The 20956-nt window shown below is 47.3% G+C and overlaps 1 protein-coding gene across 3 annotated transcripts in view; it reads right to left on the bottom strand.

Annotated features, from left to right (window-relative positions):
• The window catches only part of actn1 (actinin, alpha 1), a gene marked incomplete at its 5' end in the record, with an annotated part of 28617 nt that extends 9383 nt beyond the window's left edge, over positions 1-19234 (bottom strand). For 2 of the 3 annotated variants that reach the window (XM_084439154.1, XM_084439156.1), the window contains 8 exons: positions 799-884; positions 1523-1604; positions 1769-1847; positions 3406-3493; positions 3982-4068; positions 5928-6047; positions 6307-6421; positions 19133-19234. In XM_084439154.1, the coding sequence (XP_084295280.1) occupies positions 799-884; positions 1523-1604; positions 1769-1847; positions 3406-3493; positions 3982-4068; positions 5928-6047; positions 6307-6421; positions 19133-19234 (759 nt within the window). The remainder of the gene's footprint in view (positions 1-798; positions 885-1522; positions 1605-1768; positions 1848-3405; positions 3494-3981; positions 4069-5927; positions 6048-6306; positions 6422-19132) is intronic. The other variant, XM_084439155.1, reaches the window with a different exon arrangement.
• Between the last annotated feature and the right edge of the window lie 1722 nt (positions 19235-20956).

Raw genomic sequence — 20956 nt, 5'->3', positions numbered from 1 at the left:
TGCCTCCTCTTTCAAATTATAAACAAAGACATTTTTTCACTGCGTGCCTTAAACACAGCTGTGCTGAAATAGACTATTTCGTTCCTTTTTCCCCCACCCCCAATGAAATGAGATCTTATAAAACTGCTCCAGTCCTGTCTTCACTGTCGTGTGGGAAATAGAAGCTTGTTTTCCTGTATTGGCCTACAGTACATCTTCACTCAAATATGGCTGCCGTTTTAAGACACACAGCCAACATCCATGGTGGAAACTTCGGGTGTCACATAAAACAATTCATGCTCAGAAACAAGGAAAACACCACCCACTCAAACCACAATGGGAATTTACATAAAAAATATGAGGGCAGTACTTCCAACTTTGTGTTTCCTGTTTCAATTGGCCTACAGTTCTCTCACTTCATTTTCAGCAGGGGTTTTCAAGGCTGAGTAGAACCCCATGCTCTGTTTCTACTCCTGCTGTGCTACATCTGTCAAGTCATACTTTGTCCGTTGTCTCTACGCTGCCTTTTATCATCATCATGCTGGAGTTGCGCATGACCACAGGGGGAACAGGTGGTTTAGAAGGGGCGGGGTCAGACTGGAGACTTGCTTGTGCCCATTGTCATGAGAGCAGCGTTGTTTTCCCGTCATGCAGTTGGAAGTGTGAACCATGCGGAAAAGAGAGTAGAGTGACCCCTGGGGGCGAGGCTGTGCACTGCAGAGAGAGAAGGGCACTGTTAGGAGAGAGAGGAGCAGTGACTGTAGGAAGTGGAGTGGAGGGGGAAGGAGGGTTGGGGGGGGGCCTTGCATCCTGGGATACCTTCTGGGCGCCTGAGAAGGCGTGGTAGAAGCTAGAGACGTAGGTCATGATGGCCTTCTCATCTGGACGGGCTGTGCCCACGATGTCTGTGAGGAGAGAAGGGGGGAGGAGGTGGAAGGGGAGGAAGGGGACGAGTTGCCATGTTAACCAGAACACTCACATGAGATGGTGGAGAGACTGGAGCTTCATTCAAAAAAGACCACTGAACTAGTTGAGAAGCTGTGCCCTGATTGAAGATTGAGTTTGATGTTTAGAGAGAAAAGTGTCTTTTTTGTATAATGATACTAGCCTGCTCTAAAGAGAGTATGGCACAATCCATAGCAGGAGAGTAACACTGAGGCACTTCAGACAAGCTTCACTGAGGATAATTCAATAACTCTCTCTCTCTCTCACACACACACACACACACACACACACACACACACACACACACACACACATCCTACACATCCTAAAACACACCTCCAGAACTCTATATTTAGGTGCGGAGCTAAGCAGTTTAAGAGAGTAATCGGAGCACAGCTCTCATCTGAGTTCACTACTCTCTCAACTCCCTGAAAAGCCCATGTCAGTGGACAGATGGAGTCAGTCCGCCAGAGCGGCACATGTGCCTGCGGCCCCCGGATATCATCCGTACCTGGAAAGTCAGATTCGGACAAACAGATAAACTACTGTAAAACACAAACAAAGGGTTGCCCTCGTGTGCCTCCGTCCCCCTGCTCACCCTCAGCGTCCAGCATCTTAGGGATGTCCAGGTACTTCTCGGCCACGTCGAAGGCCGTGTTCAGGTTGGTCATGGGGTCGTCCTGTCAGCGGGAGGAGAGAACATAGCTGGATGAGACTGGAGGACGTCAGCGGGGCAGGTAAAGCTTAGGTCATTTGAGCGGCCCGACCGGACCCTGAATCATGATAGTGTCAGCGCACTGGTCTGTACTTCTGTGTACAACGCAGGCGTGACGGCGCACTTTACCTTGCGCAGTTTGCCGTAGTCAATGAGCTCTGGACGGTGTCTATGAATGAGTGCACAGAATCCCAACCCATCTTTCCAGCTGGACAGAGAGAGGGAGAGAGAGAGAGAGAGAGAGAGAGAGAGAGAGAGAAAAGACAAGATGTTGTGAGAAAGTGTAAAATGAGACAAACTAAGAGAGGGTATTGTAAATGAATTATAAATGTCTTTGATGAAAGCTTTCTCTCCATTCTCTATTCAGGCCTGTGGTCCCTTTCCATGTGTCCAGTGTCGCCGGGCGGAACTCGACACCACGAGAGACTAATTGAGGTGAAAGGTGATCAGCGTGTCACGGAGCCACCAGCTCCAAGTCTTCATTAAGGGGACACAGCAGTGTTACAGCTGAGCTCTGACGCATGCCACAGAGCACATTGTTGATGTGACCCAGGGAGCCGAAGCTTGTGTTCATGAAGCCAGATGGGGACAACAATGGAGCCCGGTGTTGGGAACAGCCACTAGTCTACTTGATCTGTCAGCGGAGCAGAGTGACAGAGTGGCAGAGCCACAAGGAGTTCATTGTTCTGTCTCCCTCTCATGACCTCTCATCTCCAAGCTGAAATCCATCTATGCCAGGAGTCGTCTCCCGGGAGCCCACATCAAAGGTGTTTCCCAACACTGGGAGCCCGAACATGAGGCGTCTCCCTGATACTCTCTCCTGGACTAACCTCTCCCTGATACTCTCTCCTGGACTAACCTCCCCTCACTCACTCGTTCCGCCCGGCTCTTCCTCAATACTTCAACACTGAAACGGTCACCCACCAGCTCATACCACTGCCATGGAAACGACTGCAAGGGATGAAGTGTTAAGAATGGAAGGCGTAGTATTGAGATGTGGTATGTAGTTGTTTTAGACCCATCACCCGGATCACGCCTCACTGCACCAGCCTCTTCTACTCAACCAATCTGGTATGTGAGAGCGTGCAGTCTGTGGTCATGTTATCTGTTCTCTGTTAACTGCGCTGGGAGCCACTCTGTTCCCTATTAGTGCTGTTCCTATCATCTGAATGAAGAGATCAACATGCACACTCTCAAAAATGTTTGCTGGCAACAGATCCCCTTAGATAGATTTCTCAAACAAAAAAATTGCATACTCCCGCACACACTTTTCTCTGCTTTAGTCTGTCAACGTTTTGGCTTAGACCTTCATCAGGACAGTGGTTCTGATGAATCGGCTTAAGCATGGTAAATGGTAAATGGCTGCACTTATATATATCTTTTATGGCCTCTCATTCACCCATTTACAGACACATTCACACACGAATGGCGGCAGCTGCCATGCAAGGTGCTAGCCTGCTCATTGTGAGGAACTTGGGATTCAGTGTCTTGCCCGAGGAGACTTCGACATGTGGACAGGAGAAGCTGGGATTCGAACCGCCGACCCTACGATCATTGGACAAACTGCTCTACCTCCTGAGCCCCAGCCATCCCAAAGCAGAGAGAAATGTGTGCAGGAGTACAGAATGCAATTTTTTTTATTTGCTCCTATCATCTGAACAGTGTCAACTCTGAGGCCTCTACATCTGTAGCAATCTTGAACAGTGACCACTTAACTCTTTGTATATTCAAATCATATTGCCAATAAAAAGCTTCAATAGGCTTACCTAATGTGAAAGTTTTGAATGTTAACGTTCTTGTAGGGCGCCGTCTTCCTCTGGCACCACAGAAGAAGGCCTTCTTTGGCTGATGTTTCTGCGGGCAGCGAATGGAAACAGGATAGACAAGTTAGTTAGTGGAACTCTCATGTCTTTACCTTGAAAGATGATGATCCTCTTCAGCAGTGGTTTAAGTGGTGGTCTAAGTGATTGAGGGAGCGTATGCAATCTTTCTAACATACTAGGAACTCCTGGCTCCATATAATGGAGGCATTACTGCCATAGATGTAATTCAATGAAAATGGCAGTGAAACACAAGTCTGAAGCCAGCATGTTGTAAACCTGATTAGGGAGAAGAGAGAGGGGAGAGAGAGAGAGAGAGAGAGAGAGAGAGAGAGAGAGAGAGAGAGAGAAAGAGAGAGAAAGAGAGAGAGAAAGAGAGAGAGAGAGAGAGAGATTCAGAACTCCTTTGTTAGGGGAACGTTGGGGGGAACTTGGCTGTGTGTGAGACTCCGCTGCCCCGAGTCCCCATGAGCAGCCATTCAGCTGCCTTAGAAGAGAGAGAGATGCACTTTACGCCAGTACCTTCCACAGAAATGTCTTGGATGGCGAAGCGGAGGATTATGGTCCAGATCATTCCCAGGGTCATTTTAGCGTTACCATCCACGATCTCTGTGGGAGACAGGAAGCCACGTCAGCCAAATTCACAGCCTTACAGTTAGTTTACAGTTTGTTTGAGACTGCCTGGAGTGGTGGTTACATATTTGGGAACGGCCCATTGGGTCCAATGTGCCAGATAATAGCCATCATGCACAGAAAAGTAAATGAAAGTATTTCAAATAGTATTTCGACCCAGGTCTGCCTGACTCCCACGGAAGAGCAGCTAATACAATACAAAGTTAATAAGAGGTTTTTATGAATGAAGTGTGAAATCCTATTATGAGTACGACATCTGTGTTGGCTGTGAATCAAACGTTGTTGTCTGTCAAATATAGTGTTGCGTTTGTTGCTGATCTGAGGCCTCTGCTCCTTCGATAACCGCTCATTTCTTAAGACTCTGGACGACAATAGTGCGTTCATGTCTGCACACCTAGAAGGACAGAGACATAGAGCTCCGGGTGAACGGGACCAGGAGCTTCAATGCTCAAGCATGAGGCAGTTTGTGTATATCGATCCGGACATGTTTGAACACATGAGGTTCTGTTGGATTAGTCCTGAACGTGACAGATCGACGTGGTGGCGGAACACAAATCCTGTTAATTCCATTTAAATCCATCTTCTCCCCTCCCCCTGTCATATGGCCCCCGCGCCTCCACCTCCAGCCTGGCTGTGTCCACTGAACCTCCACCCCCCCTCCCTCGATTACGCCCCCCCCCCCTTCTCCAAGGGAGTCGGGCAACAGGGCCGCACGTCCAAGAGGGGATTCCAATCGGCTAATCTGTCTGGAATGCTGGTCTGGCTTTGGCCCTTTTATACCAGCCTCTGTGTGGATTTAAACAGCGAGAGGGAGACGGGCCGAGAGAGAAGACAGAGACGGACAGACAGACAGACACCGAAAAAAGACAGAAAACTATAGTAAAAGTTTACTTAAAGCTCCCAAAGAAAATGACTAGAAAGAGAGAGACCGAGAGAGAAACTGGCAGATAGAGAGAGAAAGAGGGATAAATAGAGATACATGGAGACAGAAACAGAAGCGGAGGAGATGGGGATACTAGGAGATTGGTCCAGATCATCTGACAGCCTCGGGTTGTGGTCAACTTTTTCAGGTCAAAGTATGAGGGGCTCTAGAGCCTTCCGTGGTTATACACAACGACAAGATCTGCGAGGGCTGCTTTCAGAGACAAACAGATTTTTGAGAACAGGTGTTGTTGTAGTAGATGATTATGTCACACAGTCAGTGTGAAGTCCTCAGGCAAATATGCCCACGGATGCATACTGGTGCAGTCTCACTCATTCTCTCTCTCTCTCTCTGTCTCTCTCACACGCACGAACAAACACACACCAGCTCCCAACTACACTGAAGACCAGAAGGCTGTATTACAGAGAGTCTACAGAGAGGGATGTTCTGGGTGTATACTTCACTAAAGAGATGTTTACACTGTGATCAGCCGAGAACGGAGAACCCCCGAGAATGGAGAACCCCCGGCTGTTTGTGCTGAACAATGAGCAGCCTCAGCCCATGAGGGGAACGCTGATCCTCAAATCTCTGTCCTCAGAAACGGCAGAAACTACAGCGCCAAGCCCTACCTCAGAGAGCAAGCACTCCGCAATAAAGCCCTCATTAAAGTGCACAGCCATCAGGACCGCCATGGCAACGAGAAGGATGGCAGCGTACTGTATTTACACTTGAAAGAATCCAATAGGATGGGCTTCTATTGACTGTGTGACATGGTTGATTGCCTAATTAGAATTGATCAGGCGCATACCGAGACAGGCTCGTGTAACGACCTACGGAAAGTCCATGACCTTCCGATTGGGCGAAATGTCAGTCGCGGCAGACGCGGCCTAACCCGACTGGTTTCTTCACTCACCCTCTGCTCCAATAGACACCAGCTTCACACCTTTACCGATGATGAAGTTTAGCGCTTTGTTGACGTTGGAGATCTTGTGGACTCTCATCTTTCCTCTCTCGGGTTTGGCCAAGCGCTCGCCTAGACAGACAGGAAACAGACAGGGTCAGGATCAGGGTCGGGTGGGACGCTCCATTTCCCCCTCTCCATATGGTGCCTGTACTCACTGCTAAAAAACCTGTTATTGTGACAGAAATCCATTTTGATACAAATTACATGATATGGCAGGCACTGCTCAGTGTTCATGTTCTTTTACTGTGCCAAATAAAGTAGTGCTATAATCTGTCGTCACTGTGTGAGAGGAGGTGCATGCTGGGTATGGAGGCGGGTCCCTGCTCACCCGAGATGACCTCCAGCAGCAGCATGAGTTTTAAGCCGTCTCTGAAGTCCTCCTCGATGTTGTCGATCTGCGTGCCCGCTTTCCTCAGGTGGGAGTTACACCAGGCCGTGAACGTCTGAGAGAGAGAGAGAGAGAGAGAGAGAGAGAGAGAGAGAGAGAAAGAGAACTGAGAAATAAACTGTCAATCTGGATGTGCTAAGAGGCAGGTTGCCATGGCGCCGGCGCACAGCGGCAGGTCCAAGGGTTCCCAGGAATGGCTGGCATACCGACCAGTCTGATGAGAAACAGCTGGTCCCAGGAGTCTCAATGGGAGCTGGCATGGGCGGGGCGGCCCGCTGCGTGCCCCCCCCCCCTCCGAGCCCGAGGGCACCTCTTTACAAAGTCCTGGTTTAATAACACAACGAGGCCCGGCATCAGGGCTCCACATTTTCCGATTAAAGCTGGAGGAGGAGGACCTGTTGCAGGAGACCAGCCAGCCTTGATGAAAGCCAGCTCTGTTGCCCCGGCTGCCTGCGTTCCGCCAAGGAACAAAAGCCACTTAAAAGCAATTGGCTTTTTTTTTAATTTTAGAGTAGGAACTTACTCGGAACTCGGAGCGATGAGATCACCGTTAGTGGTGAGTGACACGGGGCTAATTATAGCATACTGTTAATACGGCCTATCAATGAACTGGTGTGTGTGGCCGGGGGCGGGGATTCAGATGTGTGGAGGGGGGAATGCAGCGGGACGGACCGGGAGCAGTTCAGACCACGCCGGACCGGACCGGCACGTAGAGCCATGGAGCGCAGCAGGGACTGAGGCCAGTAGAATTACAGACGGTGGAAACGCTCTAAAGGGCAAAGGGGAGGGACCGGACAGAGATGACGTTTACAAATAAAGCTTTGATTGATTGATACGACAGCCAGTCAGGGGTCATGCTGGAGGGGTGACCTCTTAAGCCTCCTGTAATCTTAGTAAGTCACTCCAGGAAAACTTCAGCCGCCACCGGCCTGGAGACAGGCTGCTTCAATTAGCCCAATAATCAATAGGTCTACTGGCGGCCAGCCGATGACTGAATAAGTTCTAGTAAATTTGTTGATGACACTGTCTGCAGCTGCGGCCGTAAGCCATTCAAAATGCAAGAGGGACTGAGATAGTGTATTCTGCAGACACTGTGAGCAACAGATTCAACCAACCAGACGCTGATCTGACTGGATTGTTAACACAGATGAAAAGGTCACTGAATCTATAGTGACCCGTTGACCCGACAACAGACCTCCTCCTAGTCCCAGGACTGAGCCCGTTCTCCTCCCAGGGTCAGTCAGGAGTTTGGCAGGAGGACAACACTAAGCACTCCTTTCTACTGGCAGCCGTCAGCAGCATCACATGATTGACTGTGTTGTGGTCAGCAGTTATGCCCTGAAGGTGCTGGATGAATCTGGGCGGGAGCGGGAGTGACATCATTTCCTTTGCCGTCTGCGGTCTCGATATCAACGCATTCCGCGTGAAGCTAGGTCGCGGTGTTGGGTTCGCTTCGTCTGTTTCAACCACCACGTCTAATATGTAACAGAGTACAGTGTAAGCATACTTCTGGGAGAGGCGGACCTCAAGGTCATAAATATCTCTCGTCTCCCCCGTTTCCTACAGTCTGCCCCTATTCCCCCGTCTCAGCCTCTCCGAGCCGTAAAAACACCAGGGGTCAGGATCTGGGCCTGCCTGGCATCAGCTCCAGGGAAAGTTGCCTTGTCTCTGTAACAGAAAGTGTTCCCATGGGAAAAGAACTGGGTTACATGTGCGTATACAGGGCACCCAGGCGCGTGTTTTAACTGTGTGAGGACACGATGGAGGTCACAGTCCTCACTGTCTTGTTTTTATGGTCTGAAGTAAAGATGTCCAAAAAAGGCTTCCAAAAACATGCTTTGGTTGTTGTTTTTTTCCAATCCTCCCCCGTTTCCAATATCTCTCCTTGCCTGTTCCTCTCTCACTCCTCCCCTCGTCTCTGCCTCCCCCCTTCCACCCCCCACCCCACCCCCTCTGCATCCACATTCATCACCCTCAGTTAGGAAAATATTTCCTGCCTCCCTGCCAACTCCATATTAGTACAGCCTTTTCACTTTAACCAGCCAGCTCGTATGCGCATACCCAGTGTCACATAAACACAGAGTGACAGACAAATGCAAGGGAAGAGGAAAGACAGATATTGGCAGCCCATCTGACACAGGAAAATAGTTTTCAGCACTGGGGCCTTGTTTCTCATGCAGTCCTCCAACTCGGGCTACCAGACAGCCCAACCTGTCCCGCCGAAGCGCAGGAGAAAAGCAGATGGATTAGCGGGATAATTCCGGTCTTTCCTGGGGATCTGGGCCATCTCCTCCAGACCGGTCTCAACCAACCAGAGGACAGGAAACAGAAGGAGGCAAACACAACTGCTCCATCGACATCGACATCCAGGACATAAAATACTCAAATACTTCTATTGGTGTACCCATGAATGAATATTACTGTATGTGTCTAGTCTGGGCGAGGGTGTCATTTGTCTCCTGCTAAATCTATTTCTGCTCTGTTCATTTTCCCCCCACTTCAACTCCTGGGGGCCAGAAAGTGCTGGTGGAAAGCATTCTCTCTGCCAGGAAAACTGAGCTGTAGCACCTCCATACCTCAGACTGCTCTCTCTCAGACTCTGGGCGGAGCATGGGGGGAACAGGAAGACCCCCGTGAGCCATGTAGCATGTGCAGAGTGAAACACAAGAGAGGACCGTCCAGGGACACGGGGTATAACCTTAGTGGTCGTAAGGGTGCACACACACACACACACACACACATACACACACTGCCGTGATGGATGGAGCAGCATCTGCTCATCTGATGTACAGAAATGTTCCCCCTGCTCACACTGAGATTCAAAATCCTTCTCAGCAACTGAGTGGGAGGCAGGCAGGAGAGAGCAGAGAGAGAAGAGAGAGAGAGAGAGAGAGAGAGAGAGAGAGAGAGCGAGAGAGAGAGAGAGAGAGAGAGAGCATGAAAACTCTCACAAACCAATCCGACAGCACCTAGGCTTGGTGCCTCACAGCAACACAAACACAACTCTACATCAATCCAGTGCAGTAAAAGACGTGTGTGCATACGTACGCATATATGCGACCCGCCCCTTTCCACACATACCACACACACACACACACACACACACACACATGCATACTGTGAACACAAAAAAACACAGAGACCATTCTCCTGTCCTGAATGACTCATGGACAGGAAAAATATGACCTTTCTGGCTGCCGAACCTGAGGGAGAGAGAGGGGGGAAATATATGCCTACTGTAGCTTTCACCCAGAGTCCTGACTGGGCTCTTTCTCCTACTGCATGAGGGAGGGGGGGGGGGGAGAAGGGGTCTGGGGGCCAGCCAACTGCACCAGAACAGTGGACTGGAGGGAGGGTCAGAGAGCATCATTCATCCCCCCCTGTCTCCTTCCTCTAAAACTCACCAGAGGATACAGCGTGACCCCCCGACACCCCCCTGAAGCCTGAGCCCCAGGCCAGTTAGAGCCTGCCGGACAGATGTGTGTATGCCTGTGGGGGAGAAGCGCTCATTAGAGCTGCAGCTGGAGCAATTTGATGCACCGACATCTGCCATGGCCCACAACTATTATTACTCTCCCGGCCGATCCTGCTCTTCTTGCTGTTCTTGTCTTCTTGCTCTCTTTCTCTCCCTCTCTCACATGCAAACAAACACACACACACACACACACAGAACATGAGAGGGATTTGGCCTTTAAGTATAGAGTGATAGGGTACTGCAGCTGTGATGCAGTGTTGGGGATCTCACTGGTCCCAAGTATTCATGCAACAAGACACATTAACAGGCTCTTTCCACAAATAGCCAACTCAGCACAATCACAACACTACACCTATCTACCCCTGCTGGTTCAGCACATCCATTGCACATGTACATTCACGCGCACACACACACACACACACACACACACACACACACACAGGATATGCAACAATTATTGTGTCACTCACTGGACTTGAAAACACACACATATACACGTGCACATTCAACACAACACAACACCATTATGTATAAACCTCAAAAATGACAGAAATTTAGCAGAGCTACAAGAGAACAGTTAATCTAGGCTAGACTTGGGTTTAGACATCGTTGCTGGTGCTGTAATTGAGTCGGCGGTAGTGAAAGCAGGGCCTAATGCATATTCAGTGTACGTTGCAAGGAGAAGTCACAGAGAGGTACTTTCTTTCCTCGGTCCAGCTCCTCCAACAAAGACTGCTGGTTCTTCTGCGAAAATGCCGCAGAGCAAGGTTGCTATGACAACAACTAAAGCCTGGAAACCTACAAACAAACAGGTTGACTGCGCAGAGCTGGTCAGGAGCCCACGTTAACGCCCCCCGCCCCACGTTCACAGACTGGTACGAATCAACAAACACTTTACAGCAACTATACCACACACAGCAAGTTTACTGACAACAAATTACACACCATCAGGACATCCAACCTATCATTACAGGGAATGTAAAAAGCGTGTTGCTCCTAACAATTTCATTTCTCTTTTTCACAAAAGTAGGCTGGCTGTTCCTGTGAGAAAGTGCGTTCATACAACCTGAGAGACATCTGCCTGAATAACAGACAGACTGATCTTACATATCAGACAAAAGTAAAGAAAGTAAAGACTTTTATCAGTTCACCTTCCAGCAAACAAATGGGATGCAAATCCATGGTAGGATGCCTTAGGAGCAGAGCCCAGTCACCAAAGAGGCCACTCTAGGCAACAAGCCACACAAAGGGACGACCAGTGAACATGCATCTCTCCACTTCATGGGCTGGAAGACACAGGGCCTCGTCTGCACAAAGGCCACTTTGTGGGGGACATTCAGCTAAAGGCTGTCCACCAGAGCTGCGAAATCCCATAGGGAAATTTCCAGAACAGACGACATGACACAGGCAAAAGTGACATTCGCATGTGCACTTTATGACAGTCACAGCAAAGTCACAACGGCTCGACCACGGGTCACCTTCTGCCAAGCTGTAAGAGCAGAGAGTGATGGGAAATGGGGATGTGGTGTCAGTGTTTTTGCACGAGAGCAGCATTTGACTGCTGACAGTCACCTGACTCCCGTCTGAAGAGCTGGGAGTTGGGTGGAGGGGCTGTTCGTTTCGTCACACTGGAGTCTCTGTCTCTGTTTGAGTCATACATGACCCCCTCCTTTAGACCCAAAGATGCAAACGTATGGAAATCCCCGTTGGTTTGACAAACTCTCAGAAACTTTCAGTTCTCACCCTCAGTTGGAGAACTGAAAATGGGCTTTCTGAAATTAGAGTTGCAGGGTGAAGAGTAAAACTGATGTTTCGAAGGTTTTGGAGAACAGACACAAATTCACACAGTGAAATAACTGCTCACACTTCCTGTTATTACAATGTTGTTGAACCTTCATATGCAGTGTTGTCAAAAACGCGTGTTTGTCTTGTTTGTGAAAAATATTTTAAAATGTGTTGATAACAAAAAACAGCCTCTGAGGACATGTGTTTACACTTCAGTGGAGCACTTAAACTCTACCATCCAGCTTCCTAACCCTCTGACCCATCCTCAAAGAAGGACAAGCCGGTTCTTGGCGGTACCCAAACATCCCCCAGAGAAACACAGTTGGTGCATTGTACTCACACACCTCCAACAGGGCTCTCGTTCCGTGAGCTAGCTGAGCTAGCTAGCAGCAACGGTGAGTGCCAGCTGTAAACCGGGCAAGAGAGGACTTAAGAGAACAACATGGAGAGGGATATGAACACCCACTCACTCTAGCCCTCTGACAGCTTTGGGGACCCTGTACCTAGAACAGGCAGAGCTGCTCCTGAACCAGCAGGCAGGCGACCCTCCCCCCACCACCAGCTGGACTTTCTAGCGCCCAGACTGGCACCTGCCAGCCCGAGGGCTCTCCACCAGATACAGGTACACAGCTTAGAGCAGCCGACACACTGCCAGGCAGCGGGTCTCTTACACTGGCGGGTTGTTGTGTCTAGTAGTCATTATCTACGCCTGGCTGTGGGGGTGTGGGGTGGGGGGATGGCTGCTAGGGGTGGGATCTGATACTGTATGACTCAGGTTCTTGTCAGATGATCCTCTCTGAGCATATAGAAGTGCTTTGGTTATAATAATTTGTCTGCATATATTTATACCGCGACCTGGCCCCTGGTAAGCGGATGGCGATGGATGGATATTTATACCAAAAAACCTGTGTGATTGTGTCCCCATTAGGGTTGCAAAATTCCGGGAATATTAAAAGTTGGAAACTTTCCATGGGAATTAAAGGGAATAAACTGGGAATTTTGGGGTTATTTATACCAACTGTATTTACCTTGTCATAAACAGACATAAATATAAACATTTTGTTTTGTCATAAGCAGACATGCATGTAAACATTCCTTTTACAATTTTTTTCAAATGGCGACCCTAGTCCCCATTAATTTAGTACTGTCGATTAGTCCATTTACAGGAAGTAAACCCATGTCACGCCCAAGGGTGATCTAAATGATAACTTTCCTGAACTGCACATGGACCAAATGATCAATGATGGTACTGATTGAAAAGCAGACATCTGACCTTTGTCCCAGTTTAGATGCAGCAGAACAAATAGCCTCGGGTCTTTAATCAAAGCATACCCTGTTTGGGTGGTTGAAGCACTAGTGCTGTCTGATAACTTAATATCCGCCCTCTGCTTGGCTCGAGGGCTTTGTGATAGCACTGGATATGTTGGCTGTTGCATCACAGCACTCCTTAACCCAATCAGCACGAGGGAAAATAAAACTCTTCTTCTATCCATCACCACCCACTCACTCACTTAGTGCAGAGGGGAAGAGAGGGACAGCATAAGAAGACCATGATGAGGAGAGGGGAGAAAAATGCAGAGGGAGTGAGAGAGGGGGGAGTGATGTAAGCGAGTGGTTTGTTTGGTGTTGTGTGCTGTAACTGACCCACCACCTGTCTGTCTGTATGTCTGTCTGTGTTAGCCTACAACATTAGCCTTGTCTGTGTCCATTTCATCCCCCTCAGTGCAGAAAGAGATCACTTTCTTCTTGGGCTCAGAGTTAATTCGCTGAGTGGTCAGGTTGGCTGAAACTCTCCCAAGTCAACTGATGATGACTTGCAGTGGCAGTGGTGGAGGAGGGAACGCAAATTCAAAAAGGATATGGTAATGAAATAATCTGCATGCTAACCTGCCCAGTGACAATAAATCATTGAGACCAGATTGACACGGTGACAGGACGGCCTCATGAACACAACCTCTTTGTGCGCTGGGCTGAAAGCACCTCTGTTTTGAGCTTCTCACCTCTCTCTCTCTCTCTCTCCTCCCCCTCCCTCCCCCCAGCGCTCCACCCACAGGGCAACTGGATGATGGGAAGGTGTGCCTGCTGTTACCATGGTGTCTGTTTACTCAAAGCGGCTTTCACTTGCATGAGACAGATACCAGCTGCTCTAGTGTGTGGAGTACAGGGGCCATGCACATGTCAAATACACAGACATGTTATTAAGAACATTGGGGGTGCACACAAGCCTGAGAGAGACAACAAGTGCACGCCTTGATTAGTGGGAAGTAAGAAACTACAGCCTTCATATCTAGTGATGGCACATCTTCTTTGGAAATGTGCCGACAGATCACCTGCAAACTCTCGTTCTGCCTCCCTGTCTCGTGACTTCCAACTTCACAGTGGATTTCAGACACATTCTTCAGAGTTCAGTCATTAGAACTAGAATCTGTCCTCCAAGTTGCAACCTATTCTCTCACCCTCTGCTCCACAGGAAGTGCACCTTGACCCCCAAATCCAATGCTGGATGTGGAATTCACACAGCCCTCGCTGGGGCTTTGGCTCAAACCTTCATGCTTACTGCAACTAGACTATGCCTGGTGAATTGAATTCTGATCTACTTGTGTAGTAAAACTAACAAAAGAACAGTTAATACCACTGTTTATGTGATTTGGACAAACAGACCGTGCAGTTGAACCTGGCATTATGTCAATTTTAATCATCTATCAGCATTTGGAACCCATTTCTAAATGGGTATGTCTACATTTGGAACACTGGGGTCTGTGGAAATGAATGATGAGGGCATCTGCTTCTATCTGACCTGCCTTTTGGAAAGTCTTTAGATAAGAGCTAGTTACATTTGACACGATTTGACTCCTCAAACACCACATTCTTTCAGTTTTAACTTGAGGCAAAAGTGGCTTTCTCTTAACACAAACATAAAACACAAGTTCAAGGAATGTTTTCAAGTTCCTCTCAAATAATGTGACTTCTAAGTCTCTGGGAGCAGCAGAACACGGCCTTTTAAACTTAAACAAGTAAGCTGGGATGATTGGGTTAATACTGTAACAGTATAACCAATTATTAAAATGTATTAATAATACAGCAATACTGGCTGTACATCCAGGCAGTATTGAAAAACAGATTAATAATTAATAATATTCAGTTGCCCTGTTTGGGGAAAACAGCCCTGGGGCACTTCTGTGGAAATGGTGGACAGATACCCAAACCAGAGTGTACCAGTATTAAGCGTTAAAAGTCTCGGTAACAGAAAGTTTGTCATCATAATGCCTCCGTGTCACTAGGAGAAACTGTGTGTACCTCACTGAAACAGGTTAAGCGAGAGGCCTCTGTCGCAGAGCAACGTTTATCTGCAAGCCAAATGTCAGGGAAAGGGCCTCAGGGTGTACATGTAGACGGTATCTTTTTCCACTACAAGCTTTCCATTAATGGCAGATGATGACAAGAGGTTATTGAGTTAATAAAAAATAAAAAACATGTCCTTCTAAAGCCTGAACATATTTGCAGAGGATTTATCTGTGGGAGAAAATGCAGGAAAAGACAGTGAGAAGAGAGCAAATTTGGTGGATAGAGGTGGGAGAGGATGTGTAACATGACTGATTCAAGTTTTCAGGTCGGTGGGAGAGCAGCAGCATCGTATCAGGAAGCTCACACTTGGATAATCACACTGAGGGCAGACAAATAAAACTTCCTGTGATGCGCCATGTAAAGGCATGGATGGTGTGTGTGTGTGTGTGTGTGTGTGTGTGTGTGTGTGTGTGTGTGTGTGTGTGTGTGTGTGTGTGTGTGTGTGTGTGTGTGTGTGTGTGTGTGTGTGTGACCCCATCAGTCAGAGTAAACGAGGCAGGGGCATGGCAGTGTGACTGAGGCTGGACAGTTAGCAGGGAGAGAGGCCCTCTAAGATTTACAGCTGGAGTGAATCATCTACGACAGTGGCCCGACACAGACATAAACCCCATGACTAATTTGGATATCAAACATCTTTATTTAACATACTGACTGAGGAGTGACGGGCATCCAAACTCACTGTATTAACTCTGCACGGAGTACATAGTGAATGAGGTGCAGCGAGACAGCGTCCGAGGGGACTGACAGGGATAGGGTGGCTTCAGCCAGCGGGAGAAAAGTCACAGGAGAGAGCAGAACAGAGGAGAGAGGGAATGCACTCATTTGGCATTCCTGGCTTTGTCACTGCAGCTGTCCAATGTCTCTTTTGTTGAATGTGGGTTGATGCCCACAGACAGAACAGGGTGCATCATGGGAAAGCAGGAAGGAATCCGATGACAGGAGGGATTCTGTGATGTGGCCTCCCCTCCCGAGCACAGTATGACTGGAACTGTCATGATAACCTCAGCGATTATGTAATCCAGCAGTAGTGAGGTGTAAGACAGGATGCTGCTAGGCTGCTGCAGCGGCCCCACCCAGGGAAGTGCTAGTTCAGCTGAGGAGAAAGACGAGAAGTCTGGTGACTGATTCACCTTACAGTTTGTTTGGCTTCCTGTAACTTTGTCAGACAAAAGGACAGCCCCATATTTTAGCTATTTGCATGAAGGGTGGATTAATTGACTAAGCAAGCAGTTGAACAGAGACTGACATGACGCTGCTCGTTTCTGTCCTTGCGGTTTTTGGGCAGTCTTGATCTAGTCTCTCTGTCTGAATACAATCACAGTCTTGATCTAGTCTCTCTGTCTGAGTACAATCACAGATATGAAGCTGGAATGTTAGTTGGATGACTGTTTCAGTATCTGGGATTTGGCCCAGTCTCAGGGAAGAGTGCAATGATTATTATATACTTAAATTGAATGGATTGTGCCATCAATTACCCTCGTCTGAGCTCTGGCACAGCCTGAGCCGAGGAATGTGGAGGGTAGATGTGTTGTGTTGTGTGATGTGTGTTGGGTGTCAGTCTGTGGTATGGAGGTGGAGGGTGGGGTTTACAGGCCTGGCTAATCTAAGGTACAGCTTGTTTCCTTATAAGGACAAGCCTGGACAAATTAGCCTCAGCCATAAACACCTGCAGCAGCAGCAACAACAACACTGGTGGATGAATGAAAGGGGGAGAACAGTGTGGTATGAGATGAATGCTAGATAACGAGACTTAAAGAGAGGGAGAGAGAGAAAGAGAGAGAGAGAGAGAGAGAGAGAGAGACTTGGAAAAAACAGAGGTTATGTTGCAATCATGTAGTTTCCTGCCTTGGTATACAGTCTGGCACTAAACCTTCACAGAAATGCATTCATAAAGTAACTTAGATTTTGTTCAGACTTATTTTGACAACCAACTGCCTACAGCAGATGCTACAGTGCCATGAAAAAGCCTACATATCAGAACACCTGGTTTTGGCAAGACATTAAGAATCCCACATGAGGGTCTATGAGTGCCTTTATACTTCAGAGTCAAGTTAAGACTTGCATGAGGATGTTTGTAAACTACATATCCCTCAGAGACGCTAGGTAGAACTTCATTGATCCCTGAGGGGAAATTATAGAATATAAACTAGTGCATACCTCGACCAGTCTCAAACAAGCTACCTTCAGCCACTGGTCAGATGCGCTAACCACTGGGCTACCCAGTGCCCCAAAGTTTATCAAAAGGTCATATAATTGTTCTATAAATAAATACCAAGGGGCTTCGTAATGAAATTAGTAGACAGACAGGCAGGCAGGCAGGCAGGCAGGCAGGCAGGCAGGCAGGCAGACAGACAGACAGACAGACAGACAGACAGACAGACAGATAGATAGATAGATAGATAGATAGATAGATAGATAGATAGATTGATTGATTGATTGATTGATTGATAGATGGGAGAAATTAGGCATTTCAGCGGTTGAAAATTACAGAAAGGTAGGAAAGAAAAGAAACACTAGATACAGAGTAACAAAAAAGACACTATATAAGGGGGGGGTAGCAGCATAAAAGGAGGGATATCAGGGACTATATACATCCGTATGTACTCCTAATGTGTATTACAATGTGTTCACTGAGTTAAGCTATGTAAGGGTCTGAGTATTTGATGAGGCCTGGAATAAATAGCTGTGGGTAATGTGTGTGGGCCTGTCAAATATATTCACCTCAGGGGCTCCTAGCACACTAGCACCAGCCTGCCAGGAGTAACAGCCCCCTCCTCTCTGCTAGCCACCCCATAATTGCCTTTTTGTCCAGCCAGAGTTCAACAAATACTCTGCTTATTATGCATCTTCCAAAACTCATGATATAATTATGAGTCTGGTTGTGGGCACGTGTGCATCCCCCCATGGAGAAGTTTTAAGGGTCAACAAAATGGTTAAAATATAATAATATAGTTCAGTTAATCGTATATCAACTGATTCAATGGCACAACAGCAAGTTCAGTGCCCTCCTGATACTGTCTTGAGATAGTGAGACTGTACTCCCTGCTCCTGTAAGTATTTACCCGTGACCTATGACCTGACATACTGTACATATCTGGTGCCCCCCCCCCCACACACACACACACACACTTTCACCGGTAGCAGTCTGGCGATGACATAAATCGGAAACGAGAAGCCGAAGCTCAAACTACAAAAAAAGAAATTGGGAAAAAGTTTTCCAACAGCAGCGAGAGGGGCCGATTATTACCATTTTTGGGCACGCTCGCTCGCTCCCATGCAAGCCCAACCCAAACCACACCGCTTACTCAGATTCCACAGAGTTTTCTCCCCCCACTTTCAGTCAACGGAAGTGTGGGAGCGAACGCGGGCATAATGTGTCACCCACTCTCGACATCAAACCCATTAGTAAATTTTATCGTGCAAATATCTTATATCAGGTCAATTAATTTTGATAGAATAGACTAACCAGTCTAAAATACATGATACAATGGTTATCATAGGCATGCACATACAAATAGGATGTAAAGACCGGTGTTATGTTCTGTAGAAGGCAGAAATGATAAAATCGTGACATCTTAGAAACTGATGACAGGGAAGAACAGGCCGAATGTATCACTCAAGTGAAGTGCATGCCTGACATCTGTTGCTCTGAAAAGGTGGGCGTATGCTACAATATCCAATCTTAGCCTAATTGTTTTTTTTCAAGGGTGATGGGTGGGCCTATCTGCTGGTGCGAGGATATGCTATTTGAATTAATCGGGTTTGTGATCAGAATTTGCAACATTTCATGGTTTCAGGAATACATACTCCAAGTAAGTTTTCATAGGCATTGGGGCAGCTCGAGTTGTAGGCTATCCAAACCCCAAGCTAAATGCCTGGAGCAAAATTATCGAGCATCCTTAGATAATGATAGCACATAGTTTAAATGTGATCATGCTCAGATGTAGACTCTTTCTCTAGATATATATTTAGAGATATAATATATATCTCAGTAAACATAGGCCTATATATTTGTTTAAAATCATCAAAGACCTGTAGACTATCAGTTTCAAAGTAGCCAATTTTCCTTTTGCGCGCGCCCCCTCCTTGCTGCAGTTGGCATTCAAGCACCTTTACGCACCGGGATGGAAATGACTCGCAGTCGGGATCTGTTTCTCTCACCTTTCTTTGCTGCTTTTCCCACGCGGGGTCCAAGAGTAGGTCCCGGTCCCAGTCATCTTCCTGATGCATGTAATCGGGTTCGTCTCCATCATACGGATCCATATTGATATTCTTTACCTCTTTCTCTTGTATTCCCCCTTTCCTCTACGAGGTGATGTTAGAGCAATAGCCTACGTTATTCTCCCCCACGCATTCAAGACGGTGTGGATGAAATTAACGGTCCTCCCCCGGCTTCACCGTGCCTATCTTCCGGACTCGCTTTCCCTCCCTCTCTCTCCTCAAACTCACACAGCCCGTGCCGTCTGTCTCTCTTTTTCTATCTATGTGGAGTTTTTTCTAGCTGGTTAGACTGCACGGCTAAATGTAGGCAGGTCCTGAGCGCTGCTTACAGACGCAAAACTTTGCTCCATAGAAAAAATTAAACCGATGACAAACATATCCATCTGATTGGATAGAGGAGAATTCTAAGACCCTCCCATTAAAAAGAAGTTAAACGTGATTGGCTTAGTGACCTGTCAATTAAAGGCTTAGCGTTGGTTGACTGTTTGGGTATGGTTGACTGCACTAAACATCTGACAGTGTGATTGGATACATTATAATCTGTTACACGGTTTCACGTAAAACTGAAATAGTGTAACATAACCCTCATCAGGTTTACTCTGGGACTTGTGCAAGTCCACCAGACAAAGCGACAACGAGCGAACGTCCTCGCCGGCACGTGAAAGGCCTGATTGGCACATGGAGAACAGAAGAGGCTTTAACAGTTCAGATCTGAGCTCGAGCTGTTCTGTTGTCCATATGGCTGAGTTGACGATATAGCCGTAGTTTAGGCTTAAATTTAAGTCGTTGGTTATTTGGTTATCCCCTTGCCATTAGGCTACATTGAGTTTTTATACAGATTTAAAAAAAAAAAAAAAAGTTAATTGGTGTAGCCTATTCATTCATCAACGCTGAAATAAGATACTGCACATTAAAAACGTCATGTTCCATAGAAACCCTAAATTTAACTTCCCCATGTGTTCACCCCCTATCCCGGAGGTGAGTGAGCCAGGTGATGATGAGCCACCACAACAAGCGCTTTCAAGTAGCCTAAACAGATGGAGCTGTGGTCCCATCTCTCAGCCTTGTAAGGTAAAGCTGAATTCTCCCTCAAGGAGACCTCGCTCACCGGGAAAACTGCCTACACGGGATAGCCCCGGTCTCCAACAGTTAGTAGCTATGAAACTGGAGCGCTCTTCCATATATGGACAAACTTCCAAGCGGGTGAATGTTTGGGAAAGTGATGTCACAGATTAAGAGCAAAGACTGCCAACTCACTGAATGGTTCCCGTTTAAAGAGGCAGAGTTCTTTTAACAGCGTGTGTGACTTCTGTTCAGATAGAGAACAGCGAAAATAAAGTGTACCTACTTCCAGGTTTTAACCCCATACAGTTTCAGGCCAGGAAACATACTCAGACTTGAGAGTGATGGTCGCATTGTCCAAAATATCTTGGGCCAAGACAATAATGGATGAAGACAAGTACTTTGAGTTTAATCTCTGAGGCAAAGGCCTTGTGAAGAGCCGACATTAAATGTCGGTTCGATTGTTCAGTGGCAACTTCCCAAGACATTCCAGTCGTGTTGTACAGTCTGAGGACTCAAATACAGGCATTCTGTAGTCTCCAAAATAATGCCATGTATGGGATAACTGGGGGATTCATGTGAAACTCTAAATTAGTTTAAGAAAAGAGGCGAGGGTTCCTAATTACTGGATTTTAACAGACCATTTGCAGCTCTGAATAAGCACAGAGAATGATCTACAATCGTAACACATTCCCTCTGGAA

This window comes from Borostomias antarcticus, assembly GCF_949987555.1.
Source record: "Borostomias antarcticus genome assembly, chromosome: 5".
NCBI classification, from domain to species: Eukaryota; Metazoa; Chordata; class Actinopteri; order Stomiiformes; family Stomiidae; genus Borostomias; species Borostomias antarcticus.
This window is presented reverse-complemented; position numbering and strand designations above follow the sequence as displayed.